The following is a 25277-nucleotide window of genomic DNA, read 5'->3' as shown; positions in this document are numbered from 1 at the left end:
ACTAACTCAGGCTCCTTCCCCACCAGAGAGGTGACATTCCATGTCCCTATTGCCAGTCTTGGCAGCCGGGGGTCAGTCCGCCAGGGCCTCCGCTCCTGGCCGCCACCCGGCACACAATGCACCCGACCCCTATGGCGCCTCCTGCGGGTGGTGGGCCTGCGGGAGGATGGGCCCATGTCTCCTCTTCGGGCTGTGCCCGGCCGGGCCCCATGGACTAAGGCCCGGCCACCAGACGCTCGCCCTCGGGCACCCTTCCCGGGCCTGGCTCCAGGGCGGGGCCCCGGTAACCCTATCCCGGGCAGGGTAAACTGTTCCCTCGGTGTTTTTTTTCATAAGGGTCTTTTGAATCGCTCTTTGTCTGGTCCCTCACCCAGGACCAATTTGCCATGGGAGACCCTACCAGGGGGCAAAAGCCCCCAGACAACATAGCCCCTGGGATCCCTGGGACACACAAACCCCTCCACCACGATAAGGTTGCGATTCACGGAGGAGAGCTAGAGGAAACATAACTACATTAATAAAAAAAAAAAAGAAAGTTATTTTAAAGGGATGAATTCACAAAAAGAAAATGGATGACTTCCATATTAATTTTAAATTATACTGTTTTGTTATCTACAAAATGTTTTTACTTCTACATATAAAAGCAAGAAGTGAAAGTACTTACACTTGATAACAGGCTTTACTAAACCTAAGAAATGAAACTATAAAGAGATTAAGTTAAAGTTTCCCAGCAACCATGGTAAAAAAATGACATTTGGTTTATGGAAAAGTCAAATTGGGCTTAAAGTTGGTTAAAAAAGAACCTGTCTTTTACCTGTACAGCATCCGGCTGAGTGTATCGCTTACTCCTAGCTCTGGAATGACCTGCTAGAGGAAATTAAGTCGAGTCAGTCTTTCTTTGAGTCTTAAAACACATTTTATTTGAGTTTTTCACTTGCTTTGAATGGTCTACTTCCTCAGTACATTACTCAGTACAACTTATTAGAATTGATGTTGGCTTTATTTAAAATGGCCAATAAATGAAATGTAAAAAAAAAAAAAAAAAAAAGTTGACAACACGACAAATAAAACAACCAGCTGATCCGAGCACAATCGGGCAGAGAATAATAGAGTAATCTGTGACTTCTTGTTGTATTATAAGAAAGAAAGAAACACATAAATAACTGTTCATAACGAATGGTGGGAAATCTTTTTTTATTTTGTGTGACTGAAAGAAAAAAGTATTTGCCAGTATATCAGATTTTTACATCACCAAATATCTGTGTCCACATTGGTCTTAAACATCAGTGGAGCTCTAGTTTGTTTTTATTTTGTTCAGTCTTGGTTTTATTGTATTGCTCCTGTGTAGCATGTCGCAACATGATTTTTAAGCGCTGCTTTAAATAACTAGTTGTTATTATTAGTGAGCGATATACTGAAACTCAAAATACAGCCAAATATTTAGCTTTCAGTCTCATCATTTGCCATCTCCGCCTCTGTAACGATTTCTCCCACTTCTGTCTCTTCTGTGGCTCTGGTTTCATTTGTAAAGACTAGTGGCTGTTTCATTTCTACTCCTCTCCCATGACTGTTGAGCGTAGAGTGGGAGAGGTGAAAACAGGAAGTGTGTTTATATCAGACTAAGAAAGCGAAACTGGAGCATACAGCCAGTCCAATAGGGATGCAGGATCTCAGCTTATTGTGAGAAAGGATCATTGCTCTATACGGTTTACTGAGGGAAAAGAATCCAAATTCATCTGCAGGCATGTGACGGAAACTTGAAAGAAAATGGTACAAAAGCAGCACATTATATGTTATAATATAGGAATATAGACAACCACATGAAATGAGGGGTAAAAAAAAACCACATTCTCTTCCTCAGTATGTGTAAATTACATGAACAGAAAGCATGTTTTAACTGATTTTGGGTGCTGCATGTATTCATTGCCTGCAGCTGCCTTCTAGTTCAGTCCCGTCCAGATTTAAGACTTCTTCTGCACCCATCAAGCTCAGCCCAAGGCTGAATGAATGCTTTTAACTACCCAAGATGCTTTGCCTCTCTTCCCTCTCACGCTTTCCTCACTTCACGCCTCTCTTTTAATTCCCCCCCTTTTTTTTACTCCAGATATTCTCTTTGTTCTTTCACTCAATCAAATAGAAATAAATAAATAACATCTGCTGGTCTGTAATCTTTCACCTCCTTTGACTCTGTGGTGCGTATCTGTGTCTCCCTTTTTCTCTCATCAATTAAAACAACCCATCTGACTTGATTAATAGCTAAGGGGCAGAAGTAAATGTGGGATGGTGAAGTGTAACTCTTTCTGAAGTGTTTACACCCCTCTCTTAAGGCTCCCATGGTATTACCAGTAGGTTGTAAACTTGCTGTTACTGGACTGGTCCATTTATTTGAATTTGATGTTTGTATTATCTGGCATTTGACTTTTAGAAAACACCTAAACTTGGATCTCCACTAGTACATATTTAATTCAGGGGTTTTATGTTTTTAATTATAATTATAAAGTTAAATGACTTTCATAACAGGACCTGTGATTCCGTTCACTGCAGAGCTCATTGATTCCTGCAAATTGGCCTTTCTTCCTGGGATCGCAGACCCCCACCCTAACCTTCTGCTGATGCAGCCAATGTCTTATTTGCTGATGGCTGGAGGCAGCTCGGCAGCTCGGGAGACTGTGATCTAGCTGCAGGGGTGAATATAGTGCAAAGCGACATATACAGAGAAAAATGACAATATGTAGGTTCATGAACCCTGCATCATGACTGTTATTGCATGCATTTCATTGCAGCATTCCCCTTCTGTAAGGCCTTGACAGTATCCGTGGTCATTTGGAAAGGAGTTTAATGATGCAGTAAACATTTATTGTATGTGGCTGCAAACAGTCCCGGATAAATGAATGAGCAGTTGTGTCCAAGAGTTAGTGCTGGTTTTTAAAAAGAAAAGGAAGAGAAAAAAAAAAAGGAGCAATGAAAGTGCCTTCCGCCCTCCATAAAATTCAGACTGTTATTTAATGCTTTCTTTTTTGGTTCTTTTTCTTTACTCCCGTCAATATTGAAAAGGTTTGATTCCACCAGATGGGAAATTACATCTGTGCAATGATTTAATAGGCCTGTGAAATAGAAGGCCCACTACCTTAATGTGTTTGAACTCTTGAGAAAACTCTTTGAAGTTCCCAGCTTCTGTTTCGTCATCACATTCTCTTAAGAGTTAATTACAGGCTCCACGCTGCGCTCTGAAGCTGCATAGCTGGAAACACACAGTTTTGATTTAGAAGTAAACGCGGGCCATTTGGTTCGTAATAAGTTGCTTTGACTCTAAGTAGCAGAGCAGAATTTGATGCTTTTTGTTGTGCCATGTGCCTTTCACTTGACTCAGTTTTGCAGTTAATGCTTTTGGGCAAGATGCACGCATGTGTATATGGCTGTGTGGTTGATCTGTGTATGTGTGCTGTCACTTTCGCATGCAGGCAGCCATGCCGCACATAAACAGTTTTCAAGGATTGCGATGCTGTGCTATAAAGCCTGGCAAGCTGTCGGTTGTGAATGTTATGGCTATGTTTTCACTCTAACTCATTCATAATGGGGAGCATTTATGATTTTTCTTATTTTCTGTCATATATATGGTTACATTCACCTAACAGTGAAAGATTGTGCATTTAGTCCCAGGAGGACAGACAGAAAAGAAAATCTGTCAAATGAAACATTCAGATCTATCTACTGTGGTGACTCCATGTGGAGCATCTGAAAGTAGATTGTAGACAATGACACTTCAGTTCGATTAAAAACTGTCCAAAGAATTATGCAAATCTGGAAAGACTGTCGTGAACCTTCACCTTCGAGGAAGAAATGGGTTGGGAAAAAAACTTGTATAATCATGATTGGCATTTTCTCAAATGTTTGGTAAAATCAAATCACAAAAAATCCACTGTAGAACTCACAACCATGTTTAATAGTGAAAGTGAGGATATTTCCATGCATACAATGTAAAGAGAACTTGGGGTATTGGAGCTAAAGAGCTGAAGTAATCCACTCATCAGTGATCATAGAGATTGGACTCAGGAGTAGAGGAAAAAGGTCAGGTGGCCTAATGAGTCCTGTTCTAGAGTGATGGATGCAGCAGACAAAGTGATGCGCACCATCATACCTGGCGCCTGCCGTAAAAGCCTGTGGGGGCACTATTATGATCTGGGGTTTCTTCAGTTCAGTAACATTATGTGCCAAAAAATTAGGTCAGCTGACTACCTGAATATACTGAATGACCAGGTTTTTCCATCAGTGGAATTTTCTTTTTCCATGCCACAGGCATATTGCAAGATGACATTCCCATGATTCATCAGGCTCAAATTGTGAAAGAGTGGTTCAGGGAACATGAGATATGATTTCAAATGTGGAACGAAAACCACAGAATCCGGACCTTAACCCTAGTGAGAATCTTTAGGATGTGCAGGAGAGGATTTTTCGTTGTGGGCCGTAGTTTGCCTGGCAGCGTGTATTGTGGGGTTTTGTTTTATTTTTCTTCTTTTGCTTTTCCTTTTTTTTTTTTTATTGACAGTTGCCCATAATGTGTGGACTTAACTCTTTTTAAAAATGGTGGATGCTCATATTAGACATTAACAAAACTTTGAGTAGTGGTGAGTAGTCTCACCCTCTCACTGTTGTCTTTTACTTGTGAGGTATAGCATGTGTGGGGGGAAAAACATGTCTTAACACCTTATTTCAGGCTGTGGATTCAATTTCAATTCAATTCAATTCAATTTCATTTATATAGCGCCAAATCACAACAAAAGTCGCCTCAAGGCACTTCATAGATACAGAGAAAAACCCAACAATCATATGACCCCCTATGAGCAAGCACTTTGGCGACAGTGGGAAGGAGAAACTCCCTTTTAACAGGAAGAAACCTCCAGCAGAACCAGGCTCAGGGAGGGGCGGCCATCTGCTGCGACCGGATAATTTAAGCTGCAAAATCCAGTATAACATAAATAAGGTTTATTTTAAATATTATCACACAAAGCTTCTCTTGTAGAGTTCCCCATCAAGAATTACAGATGATTTATACATATCACCCACACAGCAATAAAAACTTGACTTATACTGTGTAGATGCTTATACTGCTCTGTGACTAAAACAGCTCTGACACTGGGGGGAATTAGAAAAGGACGTCCGGGGGTGCCCTGTGGGTGGGCGGTAAGTAAGTAACAGCTAACAGCATCTTAAAGGTCACAAATGTTGTTCATTTCACCTTTCAGTGGTTTTAATGTTGCAGCAAATTCAATTCAATAATCTATACAGGACTGCTAAAAGTTGTATAAAAAGACCCCAGAAAACTTGTAAGTTTTTTTTGTTGTTGTTTTAGATTTAAACTCGTTTTCAATCAGTTAAATTATATAAAATAGCTGACTGAAAATTTTTGAGAGTTTTGAGAAAGAAATAACATTTAAAGTAATTAATTCATTGTTGATTATTTTCTGCCTATTCCTTGGAAACTGAGCGTGTTTCATTTATTTGGGAAGATGCTGAGCATTTTGAAATGGTTCTGGGAAAATGTGACATGTATTTCATTTAATAAGAATTTTAAGGGTTAAATTGATTACAAAACAAAATCAATTCTAAACATGTTAGATTATTAAGTATCTGTTGGCATAGTAGCTTTTTAAAAAGATATTACCTAACATTTTGTGTTTGTTGTGCGGTCTCTATTTGGTCTGTTTCCAAGGGTAAGACCTGCCATTGGATGCACTATTACCTTGACAGTCATAATAACCACGCTGCAATTAAAAATTAAGACATTATTAAAATGAGCACACATTCTGCTTACAGTCGTAGCCTTAAAACCTTGAATCTTGAATCATTTATCAGCCAGAAAACCTAATAATAGTTTAATAATTTGCCACGACGTGATCTACGATATGACATACTGCTCTTGTTTTTAAAAAAGAAAAAAAGAAGAAAAAAAATTGTGTTTTCAGCAGATGAGAAAATAATTTTGAAAGTACAACATGTGTATGCACGGAAAAGTGGTTTAATTAGAATAAAATGTATTTGTGTGCTCCCCTTCAGAAAGGCAGGAGTTTGCAATTCTTCAGGCATGACTGAAATCCAATGTGTCTGTTATAAATGCATCCTGTCAGCAGTAATGAAAAGTCACCCAGATGTGCGGCGACAGGGCACAGGTGTTACATTTCAAGACAAAATCATGTGTGACACAAATGTGATTTGGAGAGCCTTTAGGTGGTACATGTGCAAGCACTGCACCTCCAGCTAGAAGAAAAAAACATGTCAGAGCATCCTTTTTTCCTCAACCAGTGCTTTTCTTTCACTGTATTACCCACTGCCACTTTCCGTGTTAAATTAGATATAGTGAGAGATTAGTGCTACTGTGCGACTGCCTCAAAGAGCTTATCCTTTCATTAGTTCCGTGCAACATTAATATCAGGCAAAAGAGACTGGGAGTGTTTCAGATCTATCTCTCAGTTTGATACAAGGCATTTGCAATTCCAAAGCACCGCATCAGCGCCCGGATCGAGCTGAGGGAAGAGCTCACAGGGATGAGGTGAAGGAGCAAGGAGTAGCTTATCCAGGAAATAAGACTGAAACATTTGTTCTCTTCTGCTTTTTCAGCTCTGCCACTCAAGAGCAGGGATTTGTCTGTGCATGTGAAACAAGATATTAAAGTATTGCTGCTGCTGGATGAATGATCTGTTTGTGTGGGGGTGAAATTTCCTGCAAGCGAGGAGATGAATGACAAACTGTACATTACAATTATGACGATAATAAATACTGTATCGCTCTGTTTGACCGTAGTTAAAATTTGCATGTATCTGGATTGTTTTCTTTCCTACTTGTTTTTACTATGCGAGTCAAGCAGTGCTGTAATTGGTGGAAATTGAGGCTTGAGCAAGAAAAGTGGATTTAGATCTTGCAATTTGTGACCTTACAGTAAGACAAACTTCTAATTAAACAGGATTTTTATCACAAAATGCAGTAATTGCATACTGTGTACTGTATACTGTATACAAACATGGAACCATGCAGTACATATTCTCAAAAGTAACTGAGCTTTACAGAAAAAAGTAATAGCATCATGCTACTTTTCATATTAACATTTTTAAATGAAAAGAAGACACAGATGAATGCTTTAGTTATACTGTGGAGGCTATTTCGCTGCAGTGGTTTGGATCTACTTGTTCCTTAGAGAAAGGGATCCGTGCTAATAATTACAAAGTCATGGTCTCCTCCAGGAGGACAATGCTCCATCTGAGTATGAAGATGAAGTAAATCATATGCTGTGGCCTTCACAGTCAACAGACTTGAACCGAGCTGATACCTGTTCTGTCTATACACACAGACATAGTCCAACAGTTTATTTTTCCTTTCATTTGTGTGATAAGCTTATAACTATGGATGTTCCTGGCAACTAATAACAGAAAATCTAAGCAAATATTAAATGCATGGAAGTTAAACATTGGCCAAAGAAATATTTTTTGGTTGGTTGATTTTTTTTTTTTTTTTTTTTGTGCCGTGTATAATGCTGCAAATGCACACAGTGTCACATTAATTTCCAATTTGGCTAATCTTATCAGTGCTAGCAGTGGTAGCTTAGGTTTCCTCCACTCTAGTGTCTATAACTCGGTGTAGAAAGTGGTCAGCTGCTTGGTTATATTACATTATTTGTTTTCTGACACGGCTAAAGTGGAGCGCAGCCACGCTGGTTCCTTCTTGCTCATTTACAACTTCTATTCGCAGAGAGAACGAACAACAGCGGGGCACAGCTGTTTGTTCATGGGTGGTGGCCGGTCATGCCATATGCTTTTTGAATTGGCAACTTTAATTGCACATTAATAAATAAAAAACAAACATGTTTAACTGACTTATTTTTGGCATCAACTCATAACACAGTCCATTTGTCTGGTCACCTCTCCAAAATTTGATTATAAAACATAAAGAAATTCAGCCCCAAAGTTGTTAAATTTGTGCTTATTTATAGTGAGCACCTAGAACAGTATAAAAAAGTATATAGCAATATAGTTTCCCTTGCATATGATGTTTAAATATGTCAGTTTAATTTGTAGGATTTTACATTAATTCACTAGTAATTGTGCCATAAATGATCTCTCTACGTCTTCCTTTGCATGCTGTATCAGGTATATATACCAAGTGCTGTAGCAGTATTACTGACATCGGCTTATGGAGGAGTCTAAACTTGTGATGAGCCTTAGCTGAGGCCCGAGGGGTCAAGTAATGTCTTTGTCTATACTTCATAGTTAGAGGCAGAGAGACAGCTCTTTGTTTGGCCTGCAATGAAAAGCTTGTCTGTCTTTTGCTTCTGATGTTCTTAGGCTTGAGGCCAAGTCAGTGACAGAAGGAGCCTTTGCACAGCACTGTGCCCTCTGCCAGCGAACTACAGAGAGGATGTGCAGTGTTGTTGCATGGAAAAACACAGGCAAACTAACCCTCTCACCTCTTTTCCCCAGAGCATTGTGCAGAGGTCCCCATCTAAAGGGGAGTGGTCAGTTTTCCTAGCTTTTGAGACTGTAGTTGTTGTGATTAGGAAAATGTTTTTATGGAACAAAAAAGCTATGGGTGTATTTTTTTTTTTGTAAGTATTATTACTGAAAGCTGAAAACAAAACTGAAATGACTGAAGCGTCAAGTTTTGTGATGTTTTTCACTTTAATGGTACCTTTTTGTTGGAAAGTACATAAACAGTACATAATCTTTGTTCATGGGTTTGCTTTGATACATTGTTAGCCTTCTTTCTTAAAGGGAGATTGCTAAAAAGCACATGCATTTGATTAATGTATCCAAATTAAGCATCACTGTAACATCTGGCGCAACACTAAACCCCCATGAGTGACAGCATCAGTAAGCTTACTGATCACATCCTGTCACATCTTATTGCAGAAGATGTAGTGCACTGCCACCGTGTGGTCTGTAGCTCTAAGTGCTGTGCTTAATGTCTTCTCTTTCGCTCTCTTCTTGCTCTTCATCACTCAGCTTGTCTTTGTTTGAAGTGGGCTGAAATCTCATGAGAGGAGACGGCTCATTTTAGGACAAAATATGGCTTCCTGCTGGCACAGTCGGTTCCACCAGTGCTTTTTACAGATTGTGCAGACACATGCGTAGCACTGCATTTTGAGTGTGCAGTTTTGATGAAATAGGAGGCACCTAGTCACCCGAAGAAGAGAAGAAAATAGATTGCACTTCACTGGAAATGTGTTGATGCATTGTTTTATACATAGTTTTTTTTTAAGACATTAAACCAAGCAGAACTTGCTTTATGGAGAGGACTTGTTATCTGTCAGTCTGTTATGTTTGTACGTCAACTTTAAAGTTGAGCTGAGAAACAGGTTTTTCATATTTGGACAATGGCAGTATTGTACAGCAGTAGACATTTTTAGTGTAAGATGAAGCTTAATGATTATTATCAGTGATGAAGTGTACACAGTGATGATTGTGATTATTTGTCTAAAATGTTGAACCATTAAACAACAGGAGGAGAAAAAAGTCAATCACAATTAGTACAAGAGGTTTAATCTTCCAATTGTCGGTACAGTTTAAAAAAAAAAATCAATCAATATGTGCTGTTAAGAATGTGGGCCTAATGAGTTTTAGGTTTGTGCATAAACGGTGCTGATTAATTTTCCGTCAATTAAATTATTTTCAGCTTTCATGCAAGAACATGAGGCACACTCAGTTAGCTCCTTTTGATTTGTTTTTTTTCCTTTGCTGTTTATGATCCACTAAGACAGTCCTGTGACCATCTCTATTTCCATCTTCACTTGCCTTCGTAACATTTAACGAATGTGTCTGGTGCCCCACTTTAAGAGGACAGACCTGTATAAAAGCCTGTGTGTTCATATCTTGTCTGTTTACGTATTTTATATTGGCATTCTTTGTGTCTGGTTTTGTGTGCATGCCCTCTGCATAATATCCCGCGTACCGTCTATGGCTGGAAATTCAACATCGTACATAAAGGTCGCACAGAAGCATATCTTAATGTGTGCAAAGGTACACCTGGCAATAAAATAAGATTGCAACTGAAATATCAACCTCAGCACTTGTAATTCAGTCTCGTTGTGAAGGCCTGAAAACCTCTCCTTTGTGCTGAATATGGTAACCATGAATTTAATGTTATTTGTCAGGTTTAAAGAACATCTTTCTCGCCCCTGTGCTCCTCGGTCTGTATGTGCCCTGACTACTAAATCTCTGCTCTTGGTTTGCTGTTTAACAGAATGAAACTCACCATCGTTCCCATCAGCCTCCAACCACCAAGTACCTTTTTGTCATCCAGGCCCACAAACACCTACACTGACTATGTTTAAAATATACGCCAGTTTGGTTAAAAAATTAATAAATGCACATTTTACATTACAGCCCTGTATTTTGAGTTAGAAATGGAAATAAAGCTATACATTTTAAAAATACAACAAAAAAGGCCCCGAACAGTTGAGCACCTGGAATCTTCCAGCCAGTCTTTGTCAGGTAGATGAGCAACATCCCCTCATTCTAAGAACAAATACACAATCAATCCAATGTTAAATTTAACATCAGATGTGTTCAAAACTGCAACAATAAAAATGACTAAGTGTGTGAGTTAGATGGTACAATATTCAATACATTTAGCAAAATGTTAAGTAGAACTAATATCATTGCTAACATCAGAGCCCTGGATGAGAACCGGAAGCATGTGCTGAGGTTATTAAAATGAATGCTCTTATTACTTATACATTCAACTGGTTGCCATCGCTGTCAATGTTGGGAAGTGACAAGATGTATACAGCAAAACTGTGGTATAGCCATTATACTAAGGCCTGTCTCCTTTGGTACATGTAAATTTAAATCTTAAATTTTAAATCTCACATTGCAAGCCAGGAAAATTTGACACTCTTGTCATTCGTTGTTTGGGAGTCTTGTTTTCCGTGTAGTGGTATGAACTGATCAGTGACTGTGACTGTGTTAACTGACTGTGATTAACATTACTTGATTTCCATGCACATACTCATAAATCGCAAATTCAAGACATGCCAGAAATTGAGAAATCTGCACTTTTCTTAATAATTACAGCATACACAGCTTGTGTGACTGCAATTTAGATAATGGACGTGCCGTACATCTTTAACCACTGCACATGTTCATTAACAAACATAGTGGTTGCACTAATTTGACACTGGATTGAAGTGAGGTTAACTTTGATGATGAAACACATTCTTCTTGGACTTTGAACCACAAGCTTTGGGTTTCTGTCTATATTCTACCGTGTGTGTGTGTGTGTGTGTGTGTGTGTGTGTGTGTGTGTGTGTGTGTGTGTGTGTGTGTGTGTGTGTGTGTGTGTGTGTGTGTGTGTGTGTGTGTGTGTGTGTGTGTGTGTGTGTGTAGCCTTATTAAGTCCCAATGAGAGTTGTTCTTCATACACACTATCCTCCCTACCTACAGTCTCGCTTTGGATGCTGTTGAGGGTGTCAAGTCAACAACACTAGCATGTATTTCCTAAGGGCATGGTACATTGTAGCTATAATAAGACACACTGTACATCATGTACATCTTGTGGTTGTTATGATTTATTTTTGCAAACAAACTTCAGTTTTCTCCATAATATAACTGTATTTCTGCTTGTTAGTTCACACTTCCTGTCTGGTTTTGGAATTACTTGCACATGATGCAATATCTGTGCAAGCCATGTTGTTTCTAATACCCAACTTGGTGTGTCAGAAATTACGAAGTTATGAACTGCAGTAATATGATTTATAACTTATTTACCTTTTGTTCAGATGATTATTTGCCATATTTGTCATATATCCATGAACTGATCTCCTTAGTTCTTTCATAGTTTTTAAAATATTTTTTTATGCAGACATAATTAACTAGAGCCATACTGCATCTTTACCTGCTTGCGCCACTCCTCATTAGACTGAAAAGCCCTGTGTGTTTTGAAAGACACTACAGAGAAAAGTGCATTGATTCCAGTGGAGAGAAAGATGCCGAGGGAGGGAAGAGGGGTTGGGTATGTGAGAAGAAGAGAAATGGTAAAAGAGAGAGGGAGTGAAAACAAAATGGGAGGGAGGGGAGAGAGAGAAGGCATGATAATGAGCCCTACCTCTGACACATCCTCCTGTTTCTATGGAGACCAAGGAGCCAATCATACAGCCCTGCTGAGGACTGTACTACTGAGAGCAGATAAGAGGGTGGAGAGAGGTGTACGCAGAGGCTCCTCTCTGTATATGAGAGCCAATAAAATCCCAGTAAATCTCCGAGTAGCTCTCCAGGAGGTAGTGTCTTCTTGCTTTCCTTTAAATGTGGAAGTCACCCCTGGCATTGATATCAGTAAAGAATTAGTAATCACAGAGAAGAAGAAGAAAAAGAGGAAGAGAGGCTTATCACGAGACATCTCCTTTAGAGCTCTACAAGACCCCACCCCACACCTCCTCTTCCACCATCAGCCCCACCCCCCTTAGCCCCCCACCAGCTGCCAGCCTCTTGGAGTCTCCTTGTTACATCACACGCACTGCTCTCTGGCAGCTCGTGTTTGTGACTGGGAGGGAGAGGGAGTGTGAATGTGAGTGAGCCCGTGTGCGCACGCTGTCCCACTGTCGAGTCCCGTTGACCAGCATACAGGATGGACAAACCAAGTGTTTGGCGCGCTGTGGTGAGCAGCACAGACCCCAGGAGAACAAGAGACCCCGGGTCCCATTCAAGCAGACCGGGCTCCGCCATGGGTTACCGGCTCTACGACATGTGAGTAACATGTTTTGTGCGAATGCAGACAGGATAGCCAGACAGACGGGCTCGCCTGCCTGGGCGGCACTGATGCAGCTCCCATTCATAGAGACAGCAGTTGAGTGGGTGGCGGTGGAATACAGGGTGTCTACCTCTCCGGTGTCCATGCTGAGTCACCTATGGCATCCGGACCTTGCTTCGTCCTCTTGTGTTCCCTTCCTGAGCCTTCATCGTAAACAACGTCTCTCCTGGGGAGGGGCGGCGAGGTGGACCATACGTTTGTTTGAATGACATTCTCAGTTTTCAGCAAGATGAGTTAATGCCATGTGGCTCCATGTAAATTGATAAAACCTATGTGTTGTTTGGTATTTTGAGTCTGCCATTATAACAGAAAGCACAACAGAGTCATGTGAATAATGGTTTTAGAGCCTCTGGTGGCTGGGAAACATGACTCATTTCTGGATGATGCTGTGACAGCTCGTACTGGGCACATGAGTTCCTCACAGCTTCTGCTGTATATTTGAGGGTGTCAGTGTGTTCTTGTGTGTGCTTTGTATAGTGTGTCTGTGTATGTGGCATTGCGTGTGTGTGTGTGTGTGTGTGTGTGTAAAATGCGGCTGGGTCTAAGCTGTTATTTTTGGGATGGCGATGAGTCCTACAGTCTGTGTGGAAAGCTTGCATTTCTGCTTCAGTAAATTATGTGTGAATTCTACTGTAATGAAAGAGAGACAAAATTGTCTTATGTGTTTTTGAAGCAAAATAATAGTATTGTTGTTGTTGCGCTCCACATTTTTTTTACATGTGCTCTTCTGCTGTGTAGCACATAAACACATCAGCTGAATAAGCATTTCGCTGCCTTATTTCTCTGCAGAGGGACCTTCAGGTTTGTTTTCCCTCTTAAAGCATGTCTTTGCTGCATCACTGTAGACCCTCTGATTTCCTTACAACCCTTTGAGTGTAACCATGTACTTGAACTTCACACATGTACTTACTAACTGATGCATAACGCTGAGCTGTATTACCCTGTCATGTCAGGATTTAATACCATACATGGGTATCCGTCATCTTAATGAATATGAGACCTTCATGGGTCTCCACTGAGTCTTTCACAGGCAATCTGGCACTGCCATTTAGTAGATTTAATCTCTGCCTTGTTTCTGTTCAGCCCGTATTAGTAAATATGGACACTCCTCAGATTTTAAAGTTTCTTTCATAATTACAATTTTGTAATTTTATGCTTAACTTTGAATTGCATTTCTGTTTTTTGTTGTTGCATATTAAGCAGTTGTGTTCAGAGATGGTCGCTTATTTCTTTCATCCTCATTCCCTCTCAGCTCCAAGTAAAATCTTTAACCAAAGACTGTCACATGACCTGGGTGAGGAGCAGACAGCAGGAAAGTGGAAGTGTTGTGCAAATTGTGGTTATTGTTGTCTGGAGACTGAGAAGATGTACTGCTGACTGACACTAATGCTTGTGACTTTTGTGTCTGTCAAACAAACTGAGGATCACAATGTCTGTTCAATACTCCTTTAATGAGGAGCTGGAGTTGGACAAGCATGTTGTGTTGTAAATGTCATTTCATCGTATTTGGCAGCCGCCCATCTCACTCTGGAATTCCGATGCTGTCCCTGCAGCAGTGGAATGCCAAAAGGATGATGATGTCCTGGGTTTCACCAAAGACTTTCCTGCCCTAAAGGGATGCAGAGGTTGTCTTGAGCTGAATACACCATCATACACAAAGTGTAATTTGTTCAGTTGAGTACAGTGGAACAAGCATGCATTGGTTTTGGCTCCTGTATATATAATATTCTTGCAAGGAAAACTTAAAGAAGAATAATTCAGGCATTTTCAGAAGGCATTTTATGCAAAACATTTACTCTACATCATATTCACACTGACACGGGTTGTTTTAAGGGACATAAATCAGTAGTCACTTTGCACCAGAAAAGCTGAGCAGCCACATTATTCAGTACTTATTTATTTAGCGTGTGCACAAAAAGAGTTGTTGCTTTTTAATAATAGACTATTTTTGTTTTTTTAAATCATAAAAAATGCATGTGTTGGAGTCGAGATTGCGTGACAAATCAATTGAGCTGGTATTACTGTTGTCCGTAACATTCGCATCCAGAAGGTGTGATCTTTGTCCATGGATTATTTTTTGGAATTCAGAATCACTTTCTCATATATTCTGCAGTGCACCGAATATACAACATTTCACGGACAAGGCAGGTAATAAGCATCAACTGGCTTTATCTTTCGTTGAGATGAGCCATGCATTCTTGGAGGGCATTTGTGGAGTGAATTAATTTTTAACAGATTGCCAATCCCTGTTACTAGATGTTCTAAATGCATTGCCCCCTGATCAAGTGACGCCAATGCTGATGAAAAAGAGAATGCGTCACCAAGGGGGTAAGGCAGTGACGCCACATTCCTCCACTTTGCGTGCTCTCTCAGTCTGCAGACCCAGCACACTTTGCTGTCAGAGGCTCAAGCTCAAAGACAACTGCCAGCACTGCTCTGAATATGCCTCTGCTGTAGACAGGAACTGTGAGATGCATGGAGCTATTGCATAAGACAACAACTGCATATAATGCATTGCCAGCACAAGGCACGACGAGCATGCTGTCAGTTCACATGGCATCAGCTGATGGGGCATAATGCTTAAAAGCAGGAAGTGAGTCACTTGTTAAAGCACGTGCTCTTTGTATGTACAAACCTGTCTTCATGAAAGCCCTTTGTTCTTTTTTTTTTGTCTGTGTCCATGTCCCTCATGGCAATTTTTAATTTACTCAAGGACTTAAATATATAATGTATTTGTTGATCAATTGCGTTCTCATCAGTCCTTAATTTTTGACAGGATATTTACACCTCATAACTCCCCCTCTTACCCCATCAGCATTGTTTTTAGCAGGAAACTACACAGAATATATGAAAACAAATATCATGCTTTTTTTTTTTTTTTTTGCTTTTTTTTTTGAAGGTGCAGGTGCATAGTATACTTCAACATCCAGTCAGTAATGTACCAGCAGTACAGTAGCATTTTGGTTTTCGCTGAAATGGCACAAGCTTGGCTGTGCTCAATCAGCTCAAAGGCTGTCATTTGCACACTAAAACGTCAGCAGCTGGACATCTGTCGACTGGCACTGAGATAGTGGCTGAGTTTGCAGCTGGAGCTGTGTCAGCCATGTGTGAGGATGATCAAACCAGTGGGAGCTGTGGGGCTCTCACGGGCACATCTCAGCGAGTTGAAGTTTCCTCAGGGGAGTAGCTAGTGCTGATGCATTTGTGGTTTGAAACAGCCCATAATAAGCCTCTGCCTTTGCCAATGGCACCGTCAGAAGCCTCAGCACAGAGGAGAGTTGGGTGCTTCAGAAAAGGATGCATCTCCAGAACATTTTGTTCCTTTAGCGAAAATAAAAATGGATATGCGGATGTGTTTGTCTGCAACAATGTTACATAATAACAACGAAACCAAGCGATCACTGACTACTGTTGTCTTTTCATTTTGATTGAGACTTTCGTGGTTTTCTGTTCATAATTGGAAAAAAAAAAGGTGTAACTGTCACACTTAAAGCCTTTTCTGCACAGTGCCTACCAAGTGGCTCATGCTGCCTTACATTGTTTCATACAAGACATGCTAATCCTATCAGGGATATTAAACATTTCAAAGCAGTGTACCTGCATTCACAAATCCTGGACAAGTGCATATACTATAGCAGTTCTGTTACCAGCCCAAAGGTTATAACACAGCTTCAGGATGGCTAAGAGAGACTAAAAGCTGTGAGATCCTCCTCCAGAAGCCACAAAGTATTTCCCCCACTTTGTTTTTGTTTTTTGCTTTGCTTTATGACTGTGTCTGGATTTTCCTGCTTCAATGCAAAACAAAAACTGGAGGAGTGAATTTACAGTCAGTATGGCTCATCCTCTGTTTCTCTTTCATTCTTCTAGGTTTTGCTTCCCCACCCTCTTTTGCCTCTGCTTCTGTCCTTTTTTTTCACCATCCAGCTAATGCTCTGCATGGCTGCTTTCAGGCTGACAGCTGAGCAGCTGTACTGTACAATCTGTGTGATACAGGAGCTTGTGCACATGCAAACTGTGCTGTAACTTTAGTATAAGATTAGCCGCCCTGTAGTATAAACTGTCATGCTAGTTGGACACTTTAACTTCTATGTCTCCATTTTGCTTGTAATGAAATTAACATGCTGAGCTCAGGACGTCAGCATCCCAAACAGATGGGGAAGAAAAGCTGCATGGCACACTCTTAAATTTTATGCTGCTATTTATAATAAATACATTTGTAGTGATTTAAAAATGGATCCTTTTGTGAAGAGTATTGAAGTTGGCCACTGGAGATCTAAGTGATGCCCTGCTTATGTGATGTGGTATGAATTAGGAAGAAATTACTTCCATGGTGTTTTATTTGTTTATGTATTCTTGAGTGAATCGGCAAACTTGTCGGACTCCTCGTTGCTCCGATTACATCAGCTTTTGTGGCTTCGAAGCCTTTAAAATATGAAAGTTACCCAAATTTGCCACCAGGGGGTGAACTTTTCTAACATATTCATTCAGACAGACTGTCCTTCACACAGAAATAAATCAAAAGCTCAGGATCAACTGTGTACTTAATGAAATGATGGGTATAATTATGTCATTATAATGCATGCTTATCTAGCTTTTTCCTGATGCTATAAGGCCTGGCATGGTTTTGGTAAAGGCCATCATCCTATCAGGTTCCTACTAGCAAAGGCAACCACCATCTTTCCCCATATTTTTTCCCCTCATCATGGAGTCTTTAAGCAACCTTATCAGTGATTGAGTGTGGCAGTCATGGGGGAGAAGTGGGGTCCTGTGGCTGTAGTGCTCAGTATCATCATTTATCACTACACTAGTTTAATTCAGCAGCACAGTGGAGACAAAACGTGTCACAAGGCCTTTCAAATGAGGGCATGTATTCAGACTGATGGTTGAACAGGTATTTTATAGCCTTTTTGATCTCAGAGAGTGTGGGCTGTATTGATCCACCTGCAGTGCTCTGAGGATTTCAGTCATGAAAGATTTGGAATATTTATATATTTTTTATTTTATTTTACATGCACTATACGGACAAAAAGTGTTGGCACACAGAATTTAATCTTTGAATTCAGGTGATTTCAGTCCTATTGCCACAGGTGTATAAAATCAAGCACCTAGCCATGCAATTTGGCTTTATATTTGTGAAGATCGTTCTAAAGAGCTGACTAAATTTGACCATGGTACTGTAATAGGATCCCATTATTGCAATACGTCAGTTCATGAATTTCTTCCCTCTTAGATATTCATGATCAGCTGTAAGTGGAAACTATTTAGCAACCACAGCAACTTGGTCATGAAGTTGCAAAAAATGTAAAGTTACAGAGCGCGGTCGCCAACTCTCTGCTGACTCGATAACGGCAGGGCTCCAAGCTTCCTCTGCCATTAACATCACCACAGAAATTGTCCCTGGGCCTTCATGTAACAGGCGTCCAAGCTCAAGCAGCTGAAGCCTTGTGACATAAAGCATTCGATAGTCGATGCAAAGCACACCGCCGCTGCACTCTGAAGCATTGGAACCGTGTTCTGTGGAGTGATGAATCAGACTTCTCTATCTTGCAGTCTGATGGGTCAGTCTGAGTTTTGGCAAATATCAGAAGAATGTTACTTGCCTGACTGTTTTGTGTCAACTGTACAGTTTGGTGGAGGAAGGATAACACTATGGGGTTGTTTTTCTGGGTTTGGGGTGTGTCGCTTACTTCCAGTAAAGGGAAGTCTTAATACTTCCATTCATCAAGAAATCTTTTGACAATTCTGTGTTTGTAGCTTTGTGGTTAATGCAGTTAAGACACTTTTCTGTTTCAGCTTTACTTTGTGCAATGGGACACCACAAAGTCCATAAAGGCATGTTTGAATGAGTTTGATTTGCAAGAACTTGACTGGTCTGCACAGACCCCTTACCTATACCCCACTGAACATCTTTAGGATAAACCAGAACTGAGATTGCGAGCCAAGCCCACTCAGCCAACATTGGTATCTGACCTCACAAATGGTCTTCTGGGTGAATGAGCAAAAAATCCCCTAAAAACACACTCTAAAATCTTTTAGAAGGCCTTTCCAGAAGTATGGAAGCTGTTACAGCTGCAAAGTGGGGGAACTATTCTGTATTAATGCCAAGGATTTAGGCTACGTCCACACGTACACGGGTATTTTTGAAAACGGAGATTTTCTGTTTTCGTTTTAAAAAATAATCCCGTCCACATGTTCCGCTGGTAGGAACATGCCAAAGCAACAGGTGGCGATATATTCCTAACCGTGTAGAAATGTTGGCCAATCAGAAGTCTAGAAGCCTCAGTGGGAAATAGTAAACAAAGCTGGGGCATAGAAGCAGAACCGAGTCGTATGTGTGGAGGGACAGTAACTGTGTGTGTATATGTAAGCATTTAAACACTGCAGAGAGTACAATTAATAGTAATAGTATTGTAGAAATTCATTTCACCGAAACAATAACATGGCGCACAGTGTGACGTCAAAAAAGGCGCACACCTTTGACACTGCGTTTTCTGCGTTTTTCTCGTCCACATGTAAATGCAAAAACTGAGTTTTCGAAAGTATCCACCCTGGCAGGCGTTTTTAGAAATATCCGTTTTCAGTGACCGAAAACGCCGTTTACGTGTGGACCGAAGGTGCAAACGCTTAGAAAATTTGCGTTTTCAAAAATACCCAGGTACGTGTGGACGTAGCCTTAGAAAGAGAAATTGGAAAAGCTTGTACTGTAGATGGCTCAGCATATTGGTCCACATGTGTGATCCGTGGTGTATGGACTTGTTCTCATCTGGTGCTCTTCCACTCTACTTGAGTAATGAAAATGCTTTTATACAATGTTTCTCTTTCAGCCACTGACAAACACATTCATACAAGCACTTTCTTCTACATCTAAGTGCTTTCAATCTAACATTCACACTCTAAATGCATCAAGCGCAACTCTGAATCAATTCTGAATGCCTAAGGATTCTTTGGCATGCAGACTGGAGCAGCCAGGAATTTAACCACCAACCTTCCGATTACCATATGACCTGCCCTAGCTCCTGAGCTATCGCCAGCAATTTTTGGCTGTTTGGCTTGCATTATTTTTTTTTTTTTGTAACTTGGGGCGATGCAGTTGATTACTGCTCTTGACTCTGATCTGCGCAAAAATGCACTTGACATTGTTTTACAGGGTAAAAACTTAAAGTAAAAGCCTTTATAGTGAAAAGCACCCATTTTGACCACAGTTAGCAGAACAGTTCTCTGCTCTCACATTTTTGCTCCCCACACATGTGGACGTGCCTAAGCTTACAATTTTGAACAATCATCAATCTGCTCATGAAATTACAGCCTGTTGCACTTGTATACGCACTTACTCAACTCTTTGTCCTAAAAAACCCCAAATAATAATACCCAAATCATGTGCTCTTGAATCAGAGCCGCTAAACTATTATGCCATCTATATTGTTGTAAGAGTCGTACTTCTTTGCCTTGACAGACTGTAATATGTTCTGCTAACAATGCAGTGAGGTTTTTACATACACTAACCACTGGAGTGAAAAAGAAAGGGACAACTAAAAGGGGTTTCCATCACCATTTCCAAATGGTGAGAAGAACAGAAGTTAAGTGCAGATACACGCTTTTTACCTACAGCTTAATTGTCGTCTCCATCTCTAGGTATCGTCTGATAATTTGCTTTAAATGTCACATGTAACCGTGTAACCACTAAAATTCAGAGTGCAGTAATGTACACAGGAGGGTAAGCGCACTTCTACACTTACAGCTTTCGCTGAAGTAAATTGACAGGAAGAGCACAGATTTGCTGATTTTTCTGTGAGATGTGTGTAAATCAGGAGGCCTAAGTTGTGACAAAAGCCTGATGAATGGTGCTTAGGTTCATTAATTCCTCAGTCTCCCTTCTGTTCACATAGGCTCCCACTAAAGCCTTTGTCCTGCTCTGGTCTTTCTATATCTTGGCTTGGGAAAGCGGACATGAAGCCCATATTGTGTGAAAGGAGTCATGTGGTGATTGACTCCTCAGCCCAAACAGATCTAACTATAGTAATTAGTATATTAATATGTAAATGTGAACATTACTCCACGTGTTTGTTTGTCTGTAATTGCATACGTGAGTTTAATTGTTTGTGTAAATATGTGGCATTTTGAGTGTTTGTGTGTTTGGACATAAACAATGGCTGAATATTGATGAGAGGCCCTTCCACGCCCGTTTCCCATGACTGCTGGGACTGGATGGCACTGCAGCGTGGCACTGCATCTCAGGCAGAGAAAGAACAGCTCTGTGCTTCTCTTCAAATGCAAAACCCCCTTTTGACAGAAAGGAGAGCAACGTTTTAAGCCTTATAGCTCTACAAGGACCTGCAGCACATGAGCACAAACTTATCTATGAGGGTATAATATGCCGGCCTTATTTATGCACCTGAAATCCATTCTTCCTTTAGTACATTCTTTCTGAATAGGTCTGCCAATGCACCATTCATATCTTACTTAGAGTGTATGAATCATTTTATTGAATATAATCTCACATTTGTTCCAGCAATCTAGGCACACTTATGGTTTTTATGATGATTCTATGACCTTGAAGAGTCTAAAAAAATACGAGAATTTCTTTATACTGACAAAAATCGGAGAAACCTTGAAGCTCATATTTATTTTAACAAAGCATGCATATAAACTTATGTGGTCATACAACATTGCAGCAGTCCCTCCTCGCTGAAAAGCCGACCAATCACTGGCTGCTCTGCGAAGCTTCCATTTGAAGCTTCAGTAGTACGGTAGTGTTGCCCAGCAACCAAAATCGGCACATTTCTGGGAGGTCCTGTGTGGATGGCAGCGGCTGTAACAGGGAGAGAGAGACAGAGTAAGAGGGAGAGGATGAGGAGCAGGAGACAGAGATAGGAGGACAGCAAAGGTTTGGGGTTTAGCTGGAAGAAGGAGAACAGGAGCAGTAGATGGCATTACTGAATGCATGTTGGCAGTGAGAGAAAAAATCCGGTCTCTTGCCTCATAGGAAAGTTTGTTCCTGCAGCGGGAGAAGACAGAAGAAGATTCCTGTTGAGTATGTGCTGTTCAAACACAGATGAGTGAGTTTTGGAATTCCTCTTCCTATCTGCGTTCCTACACATTCCACTACCTGTGCCTGCTGGAGCGATGCAGAGCATTGGATGCAGGCATGATGTCTCTGAGGATCCAAGGCTGACACACTGTGTGAAGGGACCAGCACAGAGGACACACGGTTGACCTGGATAAGAGTTAAAACGAAGCAGAAGCAGCTAATATAGAGATTATTTTTGGGAGGTGGAACCCAAGCATTAATACTTGGTCCAAATCAGTCCCAGAGGGTTCCTCGTAGGCCTGGCTTTCTGGGTTTGGCGATGACTGAGACAGGTCCAGAAGTGATGTGGTTGTTCTGGGCGGGTTAAAACCACTCAGGCTGCCATCCAGTGGCAGTGGCAAAGCTGGAGCTCCAGAGGAGAACAGATTTATCGTCCATGCCTGGGATTCACTGGTTGCTCCTCTGCTTGTGCCATGGTGCCTTTTAATGTTGTTCGATTCCACAGCTGTTCAACCGTTTGACTGTTTGACGTGAGGATGTGGAAGTTCAAAGCTTTTTGCCTGGATTACTGGCATGTGCTGTGTTTGCACCCACACAACAACTTTTATAAAAGGTATGTTTTGAAGCCGCTCATGTTTGGCTTAATAATTTCTTGCAGTTGCAAGTGCTACGTGTTTTGAACAGCTCGCTCGCAGCTTGTTGATGTTGCTACCTGTGCTGAAGTAGTCCCAACATCAAGCAGTTCAATATGTTAAAACCAACCCTCGACTTACTTCATAAAGAACATCTAATTGATAGAAAAACTGCTTTAGTGCTCAGCTCTGCTTGCTGACATAGTGGTTCTCATGTTGAAAGTCATAATTCAAGGGAGAGTGAGCTGGTTTAACCATTATCCATTTCTTCCAGCAAACGAGGTTACAGCTGTTATTGAAATGCTTGGTTAAGTAACTGTCTTGTCAGTGTCTGTTTAGTGTTGGCACAGCTGAAAAGAGTGGGCTGATCTCGCGGCTATCACTGAATCTATTCGTCTCCGTCCCACTGGGACCTCATCTTGTTCACCTTTCACCTACAGCGCAATCTATGCATGATTGATGAGGCTAGCGTTTTAGCTTATATGAAATTTGGCTCTGTTTTCACCTCAAAATGCCAAACTTCACCTAAGACTTGATTTAAGTGTCCTTGATGACATTTAAATTCATAAATCCCAGCAGTGAGTCTAAGCTTACAAGTTGCTCAGTCTTGACAATCATGTTTTAATTTCTGTTAAATTGAACAAGTTTTAAGACTCATGTTTCAAAGCTTCCACTTCTGTTTAAAGGTATATACTCATCTTAATTTATGCCCACATCTTCTCTCTGCCACTCTGCTGAAATCATAAAAAAAATGTGTTTTGTAATATCTGATATCCCACATATCCTTCAAGTTTAGCCCATCGACCCATTTTTTAATAGAAAATCACCATTATCTCTTTAGGTAGAATAGAAAAATACAAATGGATATATTTTCCATAATGATAAAGATGCTGTAAGGGGTGGTCTATTATTTGTTTGATGTCCAGTTATGAAGTATTTAAAGCAGCAGTTTTAGGCTCAGACACTAGTTCCCAAAATTATTACTTTCCCTTTTAAACAGTATAATTTAGGCGCAAGGTTTTAGAGCTGCACAGAAAAAGACTGCAATATTTTTTTTTGCGCCATTATCCCCCTGCTACACCAGAGAGATCTAACCACGTATGTGTGCAGAGGTTTCCTTTATGCACATCCCATCGTGCTGTTTGATGTCTCAAACAGAAGCAAGCTGCAGTGTGATGACGCTGATCAAGGACCTGTAAAAATCAGATGCACCTGCCTTCTGTTGAATCTCTGTATGTATATAAACACGCAGTTTTTCTTTGGCATTAGTACTCTGAAGGCTAGGACACAGTATGTCCATGATTCATTAATAATGCATCGTGGATTTAGCAGGAAACTGTGAATGTAGGCTTCAGGGAATCCCCCAGATTTAGGTGCATCTTTATCATTTATGCGTTCTATTATAATCGATTTTTTTAGCCGATGTTTCGTAGTGCTTTATTTAGTGCAAACTCTTGTATCAACAGCTGTTCTTACTTTTATGACTCAGTGGTTTGTTTGGAATTATTTAGGACACTTGTGTGTGTATTTTTCTTTCCAAAAACTGCAAGCAACTCATTATGTGTCTAATCCCACAGAGTTACTGGAATATGCTGGTCACTGGGTGTAACTCATTACATTGCACTGGCTTCAGTGTAGCAGCCTGTGTTGTTAAAGCAATGTCAGTGTAGTAACTCAAAACAGCCTCTCCCAGCTGCTGAACTGGGGTTCACCCTCTCTCCAGCGTGGCCTTCCCATTGAGCGCAGTGTGATTGTTGGATGCTTGCCGAAGTATTACCATGTAGACAGGCACAAAAAGCTCTCGTGCTCTATCTCTTCATCTACTTCTCTTTCTCTTGCTCACATTCTCCTTCTCTCTCTCTCTCATTAAAAGGCATGTCCACATAAACTAGTATCCATGAAACACATGACATAGGCCCAGCCCATCACCACTGGGGAGCATGCATCTTGGGAGCAGCAGATATGTGAAAGATTTCATTGGACTGAAGAAAAAGTAACAAAAAGCAGAGAGGGGTGTCTGCAGAGAGAGGGAGAGACAGAGAGAGAGAGAGGACTGGTGCGCGGTTTATTGTGGGTGGAGAGCTTTTGTTAAAAAGAGGGATGATTTTCTTCTGCTATACATGCTGGGCCTTTACCTTACTTGGTCATCAGGCAGCTTGCAAGAGCAGCAACTCTGAGCCTTACACAAACTAGGACGAGGAGAACTTTGAAAAGGCACACACAAAGTAACTTTAGCAGCGAAAGAATGAACTTCTCTGTGGGTTTTCTATGGAAAGTGAAGGATGTGGGGTGTAATTTGTGGTTGAGGAAGGAGTGAGCACAGACTGTTCTTCTTCTGGCTCATTTAAGGGGAGTTGCTGTAGTTGTTGTGTTTTTTTTTTTTTAACTTTTTTTTTTTTTAAACTTCCTCTTGCTGCCATGTACATTTTCTTCGGGCATGTCTGATGCCTCTGGTGATGTCACTGCCGTCTGGAATGCCATGTGGAAGTACTGCATATCCAGCCGAACTATAAGGTAGGAGACCATCTGGCATTGACCACTGCGGATGGCAGGGGCCTCCGAAAAGTGATGGTTGTCTTTCCGACTGACCACAGCAGTCTGTGCAGATATTTCTGACTAATCCAATAACATTCCTGTCTATATGCTCGGTGGTTTCCTTTCTAGAACTATGGAAATATACTATCACAAAGCAGAATAGAGCAGACTGGAAGCAGTCAAGACTTTTCAAGGTCTTACTTGACAGTTTACCTTATCAGGGACATGCCTTTAATAATAAAGACTTAAGAAGAATCTGTCTTTCTTTTATTTCTATCTCCTTTAAGTCC

General features: G+C 40.7%; 1 protein-coding gene across 5 annotated transcripts in view; it reads left to right on the top strand.

Moving 5' to 3' along the window:
- Nucleotides 1-25277, top strand: part of iqsec1a (IQ motif and Sec7 domain ArfGEF 1a) — a 96919-nt gene that overhangs the window by 32951 nt on the left and 38691 nt on the right. The window contains exon 1 of one of the 5 annotated variants that reach the window (XM_085144916.1): nt 5407-12728. The exons of 2 other annotated variants lie outside the window; for them this stretch is intronic. In XM_085144916.1, coding sequence (XP_085001042.1) covers nt 12610-12728 — 119 coding nt within the window. In that variant the 5' untranslated portion in view covers nt 5407-12609. Of the gene's footprint in view, nt 1-5406; nt 24967-25277 lie in introns of those variants that run through there. 2 more of the 5 variants (XM_085144919.1, XM_085144918.1) reach the window with 2 other exon arrangements.

The sequence above is a fragment of the Neolamprologus multifasciatus genome, chromosome 20, assembly GCF_963576455.1.
Source record: "Neolamprologus multifasciatus chromosome 20, fNeoMul1.2, whole genome shotgun sequence".
In the NCBI taxonomy this organism is placed as follows: domain Eukaryota; kingdom Metazoa; phylum Chordata; class Actinopteri; order Cichliformes; family Cichlidae; genus Neolamprologus; species Neolamprologus multifasciatus.
The sequence above is the reverse complement of the archived record's forward strand: the minus strand, read 5'-3'. Positions and strand labels throughout refer to the sequence as shown.